At 43.6% G+C, this 12,736-nt stretch overlaps 1 protein-coding gene across 1 annotated transcript in view; it reads left to right on the forward strand.

Moving 5' to 3' along the window:
* Window positions 1-889: 889 nt before the first annotated feature.
* evlb (Enah/Vasp-like b) overlaps window positions 890-12,736 on the forward strand; it is a 50,586-nt gene continuing 38,739 nt past the window's right edge. The window contains exon 1 of the mRNA XM_086166672.1: window positions 890-1,225. Within this exon, the coding sequence (XP_086022798.1) occupies window positions 1,221-1,225 (5 nt within the window). The 5' untranslated portion in view covers window positions 890-1,220. The remainder of the gene's footprint in view (window positions 1,226-12,736) is intronic.

Genomic DNA, 12,736 nt, shown 5'->3' on the forward strand with positions numbered 1-12,736 from the left:
AATCGCTGAACATGCTGTTGTTTACAGATATGGAACAACATGGTGACCCTTTCAAGGAATTAACTTTATATATATACATATATATATATATATATGCATATATAGTCACACAAAAAGAGCTTGAGGTAGCAAAGATGAAGATGTTGAGGTTCTCTTTGGGCAGCAGATGTTTCTGAGAGAAGGTCAGAGAAGCAAGACTATGATGGGTGGGTGATGAACAGAGGAGGGATAGTGAACGTATCGGTGGAAGGATGCTAGGGTTGGAACTGCCAGGCTGGAGGTTCTAGAGGGGGACCAAAGAGAAGATTTTTGGATGAAGTGAAAGAGGACAAGAAGTTAGTTGGGGTGAGGACAGAGGATACAGAGAACAGGGTTAAGAGAAGTGGCCACTGATGTTGCTGCCCGGGACAGTAGAAAGGCTACACTCCTCTAGCAAGAAGTACTTCTCGGGAATCAGAATCATTGATCCCCAGGGGGATAGTGCTCGTCGTTTCACCGGCTCCTACTCACAGATAAGAAATATATAGGATAAATATATAAGAAAAAAAATCAATATTAAAAGAATGTTTTTTAAAAGTATATGTGCAAGTGTCTGGGTTATTGCACTATTGGTATCGGGTTTCAGAAGGAAATTATTGCACATGGTTAGTGAAAAGCTTAATGGAAACAAATGAAACTTTCAAGGTGTTATAAAAATATAATATTTGAAAACATTTTCTTTTGTGGCATTCAGGATTATGTATAGGGAGTTTTTTCTTTAAAAAAATCAAAATAAAAAGGTAATCTGGGTAATCTGCAAGTGCAGTACCGACACTGACCGCCAGGTGCCGCTAACGTGCCAGCGGACCGCGCCGGGCTCGGAACACATCGGCAGCCCGCTCAGCCCGCAGCCTCCCAGCGGATGAAGGGAGGGAAAGATGGCACCTCTGGAGCTGCTGTCAGCCGCCGCTCCGCCCGGCTTCTAGTTCCCCGGCCCGCGGCGCGGTGCCCGTCCCATGGCTTAGACCGACGCAACGGCCGCCCGACACACACCGGACGAGCGTTGAGCCGTTATTTCCCCTCCCCACGCCGGACGGAGCCGAGGACCGGGGCCACCCGTGTAGCTTCTCTGAACATCTGCGTGGTCCGGCGGCCGCAGGAAACGCCGACGCCGGTACCGGAGCGGAGACGAAGGTCGGAGGAAGCGCTCTTCATCGCCCCACGCGTGGACCGGGAGGAAGATGAGGTAGGCGGACGCGCCTCGCTGATTTTTTTGGCGCAGCCACTTCGTGGGTTAGGAAGATGACGGTCACGCGTGTGATATTCACCGGTGGAGTGTGACGCAGCTCAAGTCGGAGGCCCGTCCTCGCCCCCTCCGCTTTCCGGTAACCGACCGGGGCCCCCCGTCGACCGACAGCCCACGTCTCCCTTCCCTTCCCGGGGAACCGACCGCCGTGGGCCCCCCCGGACGTGGAGCTCCTTTGGAGCCCGAGGAGCCGCCACGCACGGCGTGACTCAAGCGCACATCCCTGCGATGAGTCACGTGGAGAGAGTGGGGTGGGGTTGTCATGGAAACCAGGCCACGCAAGTACACGCGTTTTGATATATATTGAGATATATATTTATATTAACATAAGATATAGAAGTTATTATTTTAAACGGTCAACTGGGGAGTCCACGCAGGTGCACGCGCTCACACACCTTCCTCGGCCGAGAGCCAATGAGCGGGCGGCTTGTATCCGGGCGTCTTTGGGATGCAAACCATTTGGTTCGCTTGGTGCAGCTCAGTGGCCAATCAGGTTAGGCTTTGTTTCACCGTACCGGGCTGACACCAATCAGACACCGGGGTGGGCGGGGCCTCCAATGGCTGGCACAGGTTCACCAGAAGCAGGAGGGATCTCAGTGTAATGTGTTTTGGCAGTGTGTGTGTGTGTGTGTGTGTGTGTGTGTGTGTGTGTGTGTGTGTGTGTGTGTGTGTGTGTGTGTGTGTGTGTGTGTGTGTGTGTGTGCCCCAAGGTCAGAGCTAGTTTCTCCCCCCACGCAGAAACGCAAGTATCTGACAGGTGCCTTTGAGCAAGGCGCTTTCTTGTCACATTTAAAGCAGAGAAGAGAGAATAAACGGACAGCAATTATAAACAATTGTATTCAAACCAGAACTGGTTTTAATTATTAGAATTTAGGAAATTGAATTAACATTCCAGAGTAGTAAGAAATTAAATTGCATTATCAGTTGAAACAGATATTCTCAAACTCAAGGTCACAACCCCCAAGACTGATAACGCTCACTGTCTGTGGAAATGGAAATTCTTTCGATTATTTTGATTTTTACCATTTATTTTTTGTGTAATATATCTGTCTCTGTATCATAGGTAATGTCTCCCAATTCTCAAGCAGTTTTCTTGAAACTCTTTGGTCATTTCATGATATTTTAGATGATTCATTGCAGACATGTTGTCAGTTTTGGCTAGCTATTAAGTAATTAAGTAATTTTATTTAAATGAGATTTCTCACCAATTAATGTGTTCAATTTCATTTCCGTGTTTTAAAATAATCATGTGAATTTCTTGAGGCAAAATCATATAAAATCTTCCTGTAAACTGGGTTAACTTAATGGGTGTGATGAAATATAAGGTATGTTACTTTCAAAGAGATTTACAGCAAAGAGATTTACAAAATGTGTTGTTCAGCAAAACCGCAGAATGGAGACATTTTCCATGAAGGATTTTGACTAGACAGGTTTTACAGAAAGGTCTTCAAAACGTTGAATTCGCCAACCTGCAAATTCACTTTTTAAATATTTTCTCTCATCATTTGATCAAATTAGAGGTCAATACTGGGAAACGTCTGACCTGAAAATGCATTTAAAACGCCTGCATTTCTATTTGAAAAGCATCCTGGCAGGACGTCTCCCTCGAGCAGCGCAAAAGTGGCTTCTCGGTTTACCACAGTGCATCATGGGAAATCTGGTATCACGGTCTACACGGTAACCAAAGGGTGTCTTTAGTTTGCATCAAGCCTGCTGGAACAGCTTGTAAGCCAGTCTGACACAGCAACCAAACCATATAATTACAAGTATGGAGTTCAAACACGATGACCTTTGAACCGATAGACTTTTCCACGTTTCCACAGTGTAACAGAAGAGGCCGTAAATTATGTGTTTGAGCTTCACAACACAAAATGACTTGTCTGACCATTATTATTGATTTGTTTCACATTTTTAAAGTCCATGAAAGCCACAAGATGAAGTATTAGATATTGAATTACCACTGAAATGACCTAAAAGCTGAGCTGGTGGTTCAGCAAACGACATGGTTACTTGATGCTGTATTTAGAGTGCACTTGAACTGAATTTCTACTTTATGATGAACCTGAACTGTAATGGCCGCACAATGTATTCATTCATATGAGGAGTCACTAAATTCACTTCAGTATGGAGATGTTTAATTTCAGAACAGCTCTATTGCTTTATTAGTGATAGAAAGATGCACAACTATTCCAATTGAATAGTGTTGTTTGTCATAGGTTTCTGCATCGTACATGTGATCCGTTATTCCAGCCACTCTGAAAGCTGCCTTCCTGAAAAGAGATAAAACACCTCAGTCAAGTGACTCCGAATGAGCCCATTGAGTCATCCCCAAATCGTTTTTTTGGCCGGGTTTCCCCTCGTTTAAGCGGAATCATAGACATCAGTGACCTCGTGTCCCTGACGCTCCCTTCAACATCTGCCTGGACAAAACAAAACTCAGAGGGTAGAAATTCCCACACTGAGTAAAGTGATCTGTGCCTGGGAGTCAGCAGAGGGAATGAATGTTCAGAATGAACCCAACTGCTCACACATAAACAGTGTTTGTGCATATAATGATAATTACCTCTAATTTGTTTTTCAATCTTAACTGCTAGGGCTGCATCTTACGACTACAAATATATTTTATTGGGACAGACTCGACCACATAGCTGTGATTTGTGGGCGACTGTGTGCTTCACGGAGCTGCTCTGTAGGTGGCAACATTTGACTCGCCACAACCAGACTGTGCTCCGGGGAATCGGGTGGGTGTGAGTGACTTTATCTGCACCGTGTGATTGACCTGTAGTACAGGTTTGACTGATTGTGAAGGTGAAGAGTTCGGTCCGACCGTAGAGCACGACATTTGCATCTAAGTAGGACAATTGACGTTTACCTCTGTGATATAATCAGAGTGTTTCTGCCAAAGCTGCATGTTAGATCAACAATATTATGACACCCGCGATACAAGAGGGCGTAGTTTTGGTCCCATGACCTGGCGACCCTGAGGTTCACTGATCAGCATTTAAAGGGAAAATAAATTATTTAATGCATCCATGGATGGATGAAAATTTGCTCAAAAGAGTCGTCTCTAATTACCGTGAAAATTAAGAAAATCATATAATTCTGAAAAATAGATACTATCAATCAGAGCAGATTTGAAATTTTTTGGTGGATCCTTAAAATTCCCCAGGTTGCAATTAGAAGTTAACTATATAAAATCATGGACAGAGATTCTCTGAAACATAGTTTACCCATACTTAGATTATGATTTGTTGGTAATGTAAGATTTTCAAAGTGAAGATAATTCACGTTTTATTTTAGTTATTGTGGTTGAAAAGAAATCCAGTTTATACAGTTTACTATATGCACATCCATGTAACTAATTACTATTTATAGATTGTCATGTTAAATATCTTTAGCAGGGTTGAAAACATTAGAAATTATTTAAAGAATCAGCCTTTAGGGATTTTCACACTTTCACACCCGCAGTGTGAGTTCCTCTACTTCTGATTGGTCAGTTCATGAACATGTGGTCAGTAACAAGGAAGTAACGTTGTTGCTGTGAAGCTATGGAAGTGTGGAGGAAAAGAAATAAACAAAAAAAAAAAAGTGCGGATGTCAGGGGGCTGCTGATGGACTCCATCATTTTGAATTTAAAGTTTCCTGGCCTGCATTAAAAGGAATAAACAAGGCTACGTTTTCAATTTTTGTCTGAAAATTAGTTTTAAAAACAAAGAGAAGTAACCTACTCAAACGAACCTCTAAATAAGGGAATAAATGAAAACCTTTTGTTTTCAGTATATCTTTGTTCCTTAAATATATTTCATGCCGTAACCCATTTGATTTCTCCTAAATGGAATTGTATCTGGTACATTGAATTAAAATGTTTAATTTAGATCAAAGTTTCCTCTAGCTCTAACATTGTTTTTGTGAACTTTTTATATTAAAAACACAGCTTAGTTTGATTTATTTTGAGAAATTGAAACAAAACAGTTTAACTTAGTTAGAGTTGTAGCTATTAAAATCAATGCATTCCTGCCAGCAATTTAGAAGACTGGTCTTCAAACTTATTTGAAAATCTATGCCATTATTTTAAATATGCTTTGGGAAAAAAAAAACATTTTTTTGTCTTTATGATAAAAAAAAAAAAAAAAAAAAATGTTTCTTGTGTGGTGTTATTCCAACTGCATATTTACAGATAATCCTTTTTAGAAAAAAAAACAAAAACAGAAAACAAGGGATATGCTGAAAAATCAATCAGTCCTGTGTGTGGTTCATCAACGGCCTGAAATGTGTCTGTATCTGGCGCTCATTTGTCCGGATTAGGCCTCCTGGTTTCAGTTTCATCTCCAGCAGCAGGGAGGAGGGTTTCCGTCGGTCTCGGGGGAATCCAGTTAATGCCGGTGGGCTCCGAGTTAAGTCTTTGATCGCAGGTGTGATGGAGCACACTGTCCAATCCCTCTCCGGCGGGCTCCGGTTTAACCTCCTCCGCTGTCCCCTGCCTGCTGATCTATTACCTGAGATTTTCCTGGAGATGACCAAAGACCTTGTTCATCAAACAGTTTGATAGGACCCTTCCAAACATGATATTCGCAATTCTTTTCCGGCTTGCAGTGAGTGTATCGTCAAATCGTCTTCGTTAGCTGAGTTGCACTCATTCGAATTAACAGTGACTGTTAGTCACACGTTAAGGACTGTATAAGTGTGACTAAGCCGACCTTCTCATACAGTCTGACAGCGAGATTGATATGGTTTGCGCCTGGGGCCCCCTGGCCCCCCCCCCATCGATGCCTCCCTCTGTCGCCACCTCCCATGTTTGCATGGATCTGAGAGCTTCATTAAGCTCTGACAGAGTGCGGCCTCCATCGATAGAGTGGCAGCCTGATGCATATTGACGGGCTGTTGCCTCGGATGTGTGTGACCCATATGACTAGCAACATTAATAGCGTGTTCTGGATTAACACGGGACAAGGACACACACATAGAGGGGAACTCAACTTAACCTGATAAATGTATTGTTGTCTTATGGTACTCGAAGTGATGGAGTGGAGTCGGGAACGCTCACACCCGAGGAGGTCGCCGATTTGAATGGATGTCTTGTTCTCTTAGACAGTGGAAAGGAATATTTAGAGTATCTTGTGCCAGACCTCAAATGAATCATGGAGATGTCATGGTTTATGGTTTTGGCTGCAGTGTACTGCGGCACCAGAGTCCTGACTGACAGCAGAGGTCACATTTCTCCCCGAGCTGCGTTGTGGCCATTGTGCAGCCTCAAAGTGCACACCTGCACTTTGAAGCCACACAGGTGTGTAATATGGATATCATCTTCAACATAATACTAGAACCTTGAAGTCACGGCCTAGTTGAGAGGCTGCATTCATGTGTCCATTTGGACACGGTCGCATTTGAAAAGGCTGCATTATGATACATATCTTCACATGGTTTTGATTGGTTAAAGCAGCGGCTATGAATGGTCGACTCCTGTTGACTTTGGCGGCCCCACCGGGCAACAACATCAGTGGGCAATTTTCTCACGGGGCGGGGGGGGGGGGGGGGGGGGGGGGGGGGGGGAATATCATTGTGTAAAGGTTTGGCTTCAGCCACCTGGAAAGCCTGGAGAAACAAGGCATGCCATTTCTGAAAGTTTATTTCCAGAACAGAACATAAAATGGGTATTGTTTTCCTTTGGGGGAATCATCTTCCTCCATCTAACCCTCTCCTCTCCAACTAACTTCATGCCCACTTTCCCACCGTCCATACATCCCCCGTCTGGTCTTCCTTGAGTCCTCCTGCCTGGCAGTCCCAACCTCTGTATCCTTCTTCACAGATCTTCACTGTCCCTCACTTTTTCTCCAGAACATTTAACATGTGCTGTCCCTCGAATGGACTCATTCTTGGTCCCGTCTGTCCTCCTCACGCCCGAAGAGAGCCTCCACATTTTCATTTCTGCTGCCTCCAGCTTCCTCTCTTCAATGTAATGAGTAGCAGTTGGCATATAAATGATGAAATGTCATTGGTTTTTTCGTTTGGATGGAAAAAAAACAAATGTCTTCTCTCCCTTTGGGCTGCTCCCTTCAAGGGTTACCACAACCAATTGTGCTCCTCCATCTAACCCTCTCATCTCACAGACTTCACGTCTTCTTTCACCCCATCCATAAATCTCCTCTCTGGACTTCGAGTCCTCCCGCCTGGCAGTTCCAACCTTAGCGTCCTTCTACCCAGATCTTCACCATCCCTCCTCTGCACTCATCCAAACTAACATGATGCAATCTCTCATAATTAGAAGGCCTTTGTGATGCTTGTTGACAGAACGCGACAGCCGATGCAGAAACTTGATAGCGTGCAGATAGGAGTGACATCTTCTCGCTCAGTGAGACAAAGGAATAAGCGCACATCCCAAAACGGCATCGTTTTTTTCCACTGAGGCGAGCAGACAGGTTTAGATGTGAGCCCAAAGGGTTTCTGCTCGCAGAGGCAAACAAGCAGGGGAGGCTGATTCTTATTCATGTTGCCAGCTGCTCTTTACGCAAAGATTCATCCCGTAAAATAAGCAGTAAAAACAATCCAGACTCTTCCGATGATGAATGAAAGGTCACTTTGTGTTTATTTGGTCTCTCCCGCTTTGCGTAGGAGAAACATGAACTTTCAGTGACTCGCACGCATCTCCATATTGCATGCTCTCGCTCGATGCTGCAGTCACTTTGCATTTCTGAGTAATAACGCATCCAAATGTAATACGGCCAGACGTGGGGGAGGACAGAGTACGCTCTGATCCGGCCAGTGTCAGGTGTGAGGTCATGTGACTTGCGATGGTAACATACCAGAATTCTTTTTGCGTGTCAGGCGTGCAGCTTGTGAGTCACAGTGATGCTCGAGACTGAGACGAAGCAGTGAGGCTGATCCACGCAGATGTGTGTGTCTGTGTGTGTGGTTGAGAGAGTTAATCAAATCTTTGTGAATGAAACAGAAATCCCTGCCTGCTCCCCCACTCTGTCGTCATCCTTCCCCGCCCCCCGACTCCGATAATCCTCTGTCGGCTCCCAATGGAGTGCGATATAATTAAAAACGATAGGCTCATATGAGCCAGACGTGTACGTGTGTGTGTGCATGCATTTGTTTGCGACTGAAACGCAAAACCCTTGCCCGAGAGGACAAGCGATCGCAAGTTGACCGAAAAGGCAGGGAGCATCATAGATCTTCAACCTCCTCGCCATAACACCTATCGCTGGTTGTTAAATCTTCTTTCTCGACTCTAACCCAAACGGTGTGACGGCACGCAGGTTGATGAGGAGCGCTGAGCGGATGAAGGTGTGGGAAGTCAGATTGGATTATCCGAGCCAAAATGTGGCCGCGTTTGGACAGCGACACGTTCGTATTGTTTAGACGCCAGCGCATTTGACAACGGGGTCAACGGGCACCTTCATTTACATTCACGTTTCTTTATTGTGCATTAAATGTGCACAGAATGGAACTTTGCCTTTGGGGGTAATGCATGGACCAACAAACACACACACATACACGCGCATTAGCCTGCATGGCCATTCCAGTAAGGTATGCTGAGATCATCGAATGATGAATATAAACGTGATGTTTGCGCAGAATGTGAGGTCAGCAATCACCCATTCGCCATCTGTTGTCCAGTAACGGTGCAACGTGGTACATTTTTGCATTCAAAAATAAAAATGATCATAACGTGCCACCGTTTTTCAGCAGCAGTCATATCACAATTCCGCGATGAATATGTCAGCGCACGTTTTTTAATCTGGATTAAGTGAATGATTACGTGAAAGCACCAGATGACACCATGTGTACAATTTCATATGCTGGCATTCAAAGGCATAAGGTGACATATGGAGGGGAGACCATCTAATGATTGACACACTTTGTTATGATGGTTTGGACCTGACGTGACACTGCCGGGTCTGGTCACTGCCGAGACGTGAGCTGAACACGTTCCTGAAAACGATGCAGCTTCAGCCGCTCAATCCCTCTCTCAAGCTGAGATCGGTGTGATTCATCCCCCAACACACACATACACACACTCACACTAGCTAGCTAGTAGCCATGCTGTGAGTCAGAAGGTCGGTCATCCCTCCTGCTATATGTTAATGGAAAGGTTACAATTAAGAGCACGCACACGTACACACACACACACACACACACACACACGCACACACACACACACACACACAGAAGTGCACATGCACATACACACAAGGGAAAACAAAGGTGCTAGCTTCGAGGATTACAACGGTTTTCCGCTCTGACCTGAGAAAAGTGACGAGTGGGGGAAGGGAGAGTGCTGTACTGTAAATGGAGTAGGATGTCCTTTCACCCTCCTCCATTTCTCCACCTCTCTCTCCATTTCTATCCCTCCATCTCTGTCATCCCTCACTCTCTCACCTCGCTCTCGATGAACCTAAATGTGTTTGTGCGATGTGTCTTGTGGCTCTCGGCACCATTTTCCCGATGATTTGCTGTCACTAGAACATTAGCAGGAAGGTTTCTGACATCATCGGCAGATGCAGAAATGGAAATGAACTGATTTCTGAAGCAGCGGTGGAATCCAGTCAAGTCCGTCGTCGTGTCAACCCGTTCACACACTCGCACACAACAATGGCGGCTTAGACCGCAGTGTGAGGTGGTAACCACATCATCAGGGTCAGATCAATATCAATACGCTAATGGACCTGTCCGACGGCATCGGTAACTAAGATATCGACATACAACAAACGTAATATTATCCAGATCCTGGATTCATACTTCTAATATTTGGAATTATGAACAACAACAAGTTTGTCTAAATCAGTGCTAAAGATTTAAAAGGAGTCAGCGCTTCACACAAAGCCATTTCTGAAATGTGTATCAAACCTGTCCTTGCCAAGCATGTCTGAAACTGATTAATGATGATTGGATTAACTGATGCAATTTGTCACACCGAAGCAGATATAGACTATGACATATATATCTTGTGTGTGTGTGTGTGTGTGTGTGTGTGTGTGTGTGTGTGTGTGTGGCACAATGATATGCACAAAACAGCAAACTACCCCCTGCACAGCTTGCATTGCCAGAACTGTGTTATTGAATCAGTTTGACTATTTTTGTAAAAGTTAACTAGAAGATAATTATACATACAGCGAACGCACAGGTAGATGGGAGTTCCGGCTGGGCATCTCTGCTTGTCACTCCTTCAGTGCCCATGGGTCGCCCGCTGCACGCTCATCAGCCAGGAACCAGTATTCATCAACGTTTTGCCTCTTTATGCTTGGAACGTCTCCAGTTGACGTCTCCCTGTCTCTCCCTGAAGCTGATTGGTGTTACTCCCTGCGGCTGTAGTTGGTGTTAGCTGTTCTTTCCCCAGCGTCCGACCTTCCTCTTCAGCCAGAACCGAAAGCTGCCGTTCTCTGTAAGAGGTGTATTGTTGACAGTCCTACACAGCCTCAGCAACCCACCTCAGCACACACACACACACACACACACACACACACACACACACACACACACAAACATTTATATTTATATATATATATGTATATATATATATATACTGGACTGTCTCAGAAAATTTGAATATTATGGTAAAGTTCTTTATGTTCTGTAATGCAATTACAAAAACAAAAATTACTTTTTCATGATATTCTAATATTTTGAGATAGAATTTTCTAGTTTTCTTAAGATGTAAGCCATAATCAGCAATATTAAAATAATAAAAGGCTTGCAATATATCAGTAGATTTATAATGAGTCCAGAATGTTTGACATTTTTGTTTTTGTAATTGCTCTACAGAAGATAAAGAACTTTATCACAATATTCTAATTTTCTGAGACAGTCCTGTATATATGTGTGTGTGTATATGTATATATGTATGTATTTGTTCATATATACACATATATGTACTGTGTGTATATGCATGTATATATCTTTACTTATATGTGTGTGTGCATATATATACACAGACACGTGTGTGTGTGTATGTATATATAGTTAAGCCTAATTTTGGACATGTATCCACACAAATAATTCTGGACTTAACTGTGTGTGTGTGTCTTGCACTGCAGACAAAACAATGAGGTGTAGTTTAATTTCACCTTGTAGCAGCATATTGTTGATTTTGCTATTTTTTTTCTTGTTAGCTGATAGTTTCTTCACTCATTTTGAACAATTCCATTATTTTATAGTTGTCTTTTTGCAAGCCTCCTAGTGTTGTGTGAGTGCTGTGCACGGCTGAATCTCCCCGGGACACCTCTTTAAATCCACCTCATTTCCTCTCCTGATGCCTTGCTTTGTGACATGAATACATGACGCAACTGATTGCAAGAAAGAAGTATTTCAAGAGTAAATATGCAAACTAATATCTCATGCATAAAAAAAGGAGCGGGCTTGACATTTTATAAGATGTTGAAAGACTTGCAGCGGCGAGTAAAGGGGCAGGTAAAGCGGAGTAAATTGCATGTTAAATTGCATGTCCACTGTCGTCTGCAGCAATTACAGAACCGGCCCTGTCATGCATCCACTATATTGCAAGTCAAATCAACAAAATTGCCTCGGAGCCAAACGCAGTGGGACAGAAATGGACTGAGCTGTACTAGAAAGGGACCACGGGTGGGATATTTTCCTCGGATGTCAGACATGTCCAGTAAATATGGGAGGGATTTATTGTTACCGACCGGCTGCTGTGATTGGACGCCGGCCAGGGGATTATTTTATAGCCACGCATCCCATACTGTATATTAGTTATAATCTTCATACATCTGGGTATATGGAGCGCATTCATATTAAAAGGGCAAATGTCAGCAGAGAGTTTTCTTCGCCGCACACATTTTTTCACGTCAAAGCACGGAATACCCAGGTGCCTGGAGCAACATGAATAATTGCTGAATACCCCTAAGTTCTCACAAATATCTGTAGCCGCGAAAGCGTTTCACAATGCAGCTCCTTAAAACGGAAGGGTGTCATGACAAACATTTTCAAAACAATATTAAATATTTTACGTGCCTCTTATCGCAATCGTGGGTTTAGAGTAGCGCCGGAGTTTTTACATGCCGATGCGAATTATGAGGTCTATTTATAGCGCCTGAGATGGCTGATGTCAGAGGAGGAGGAGGAGGAGGGGGAATCGTGTTTTCGGTGGGTTTTTCATAAAGCTAACGCAAGTTGAGCCAGCCAATTGATAATCCTTATTTCACCCAGTCTGCTACATTTCTGTTCAACGGTGAAACTCACAGTTTATAGGTAAAACTCCTGGGGAACGTGTTGTTGCTCTGGCCAATTGATTTCTTCATATCAGTGATTTTAATGCTAATCACTGTCAAAATATCAACATGAATCTAAGGTTCCACTTGAAATAAGATCATACTTTATACCTAATTAATCCTATTTCAAGCAGAACCTCGGATTTGTGTTGATATTTTAACGCTTATTAGCCATTTGTTAGGTAAAGCTGTAACACTGCAAGTGTTATGTGTGTTTATA

This window comes from Fistularia commersonii, chromosome 20 (genome assembly GCF_037954325.1).
Source record: "Fistularia commersonii isolate RoL2024-O1a breed Wild chromosome 20, RoL_Fcom_v1.0, whole genome shotgun sequence".
Classification (NCBI taxonomy): Eukaryota; Metazoa; Chordata; class Actinopteri; order Syngnathiformes; family Fistulariidae; genus Fistularia; species Fistularia commersonii.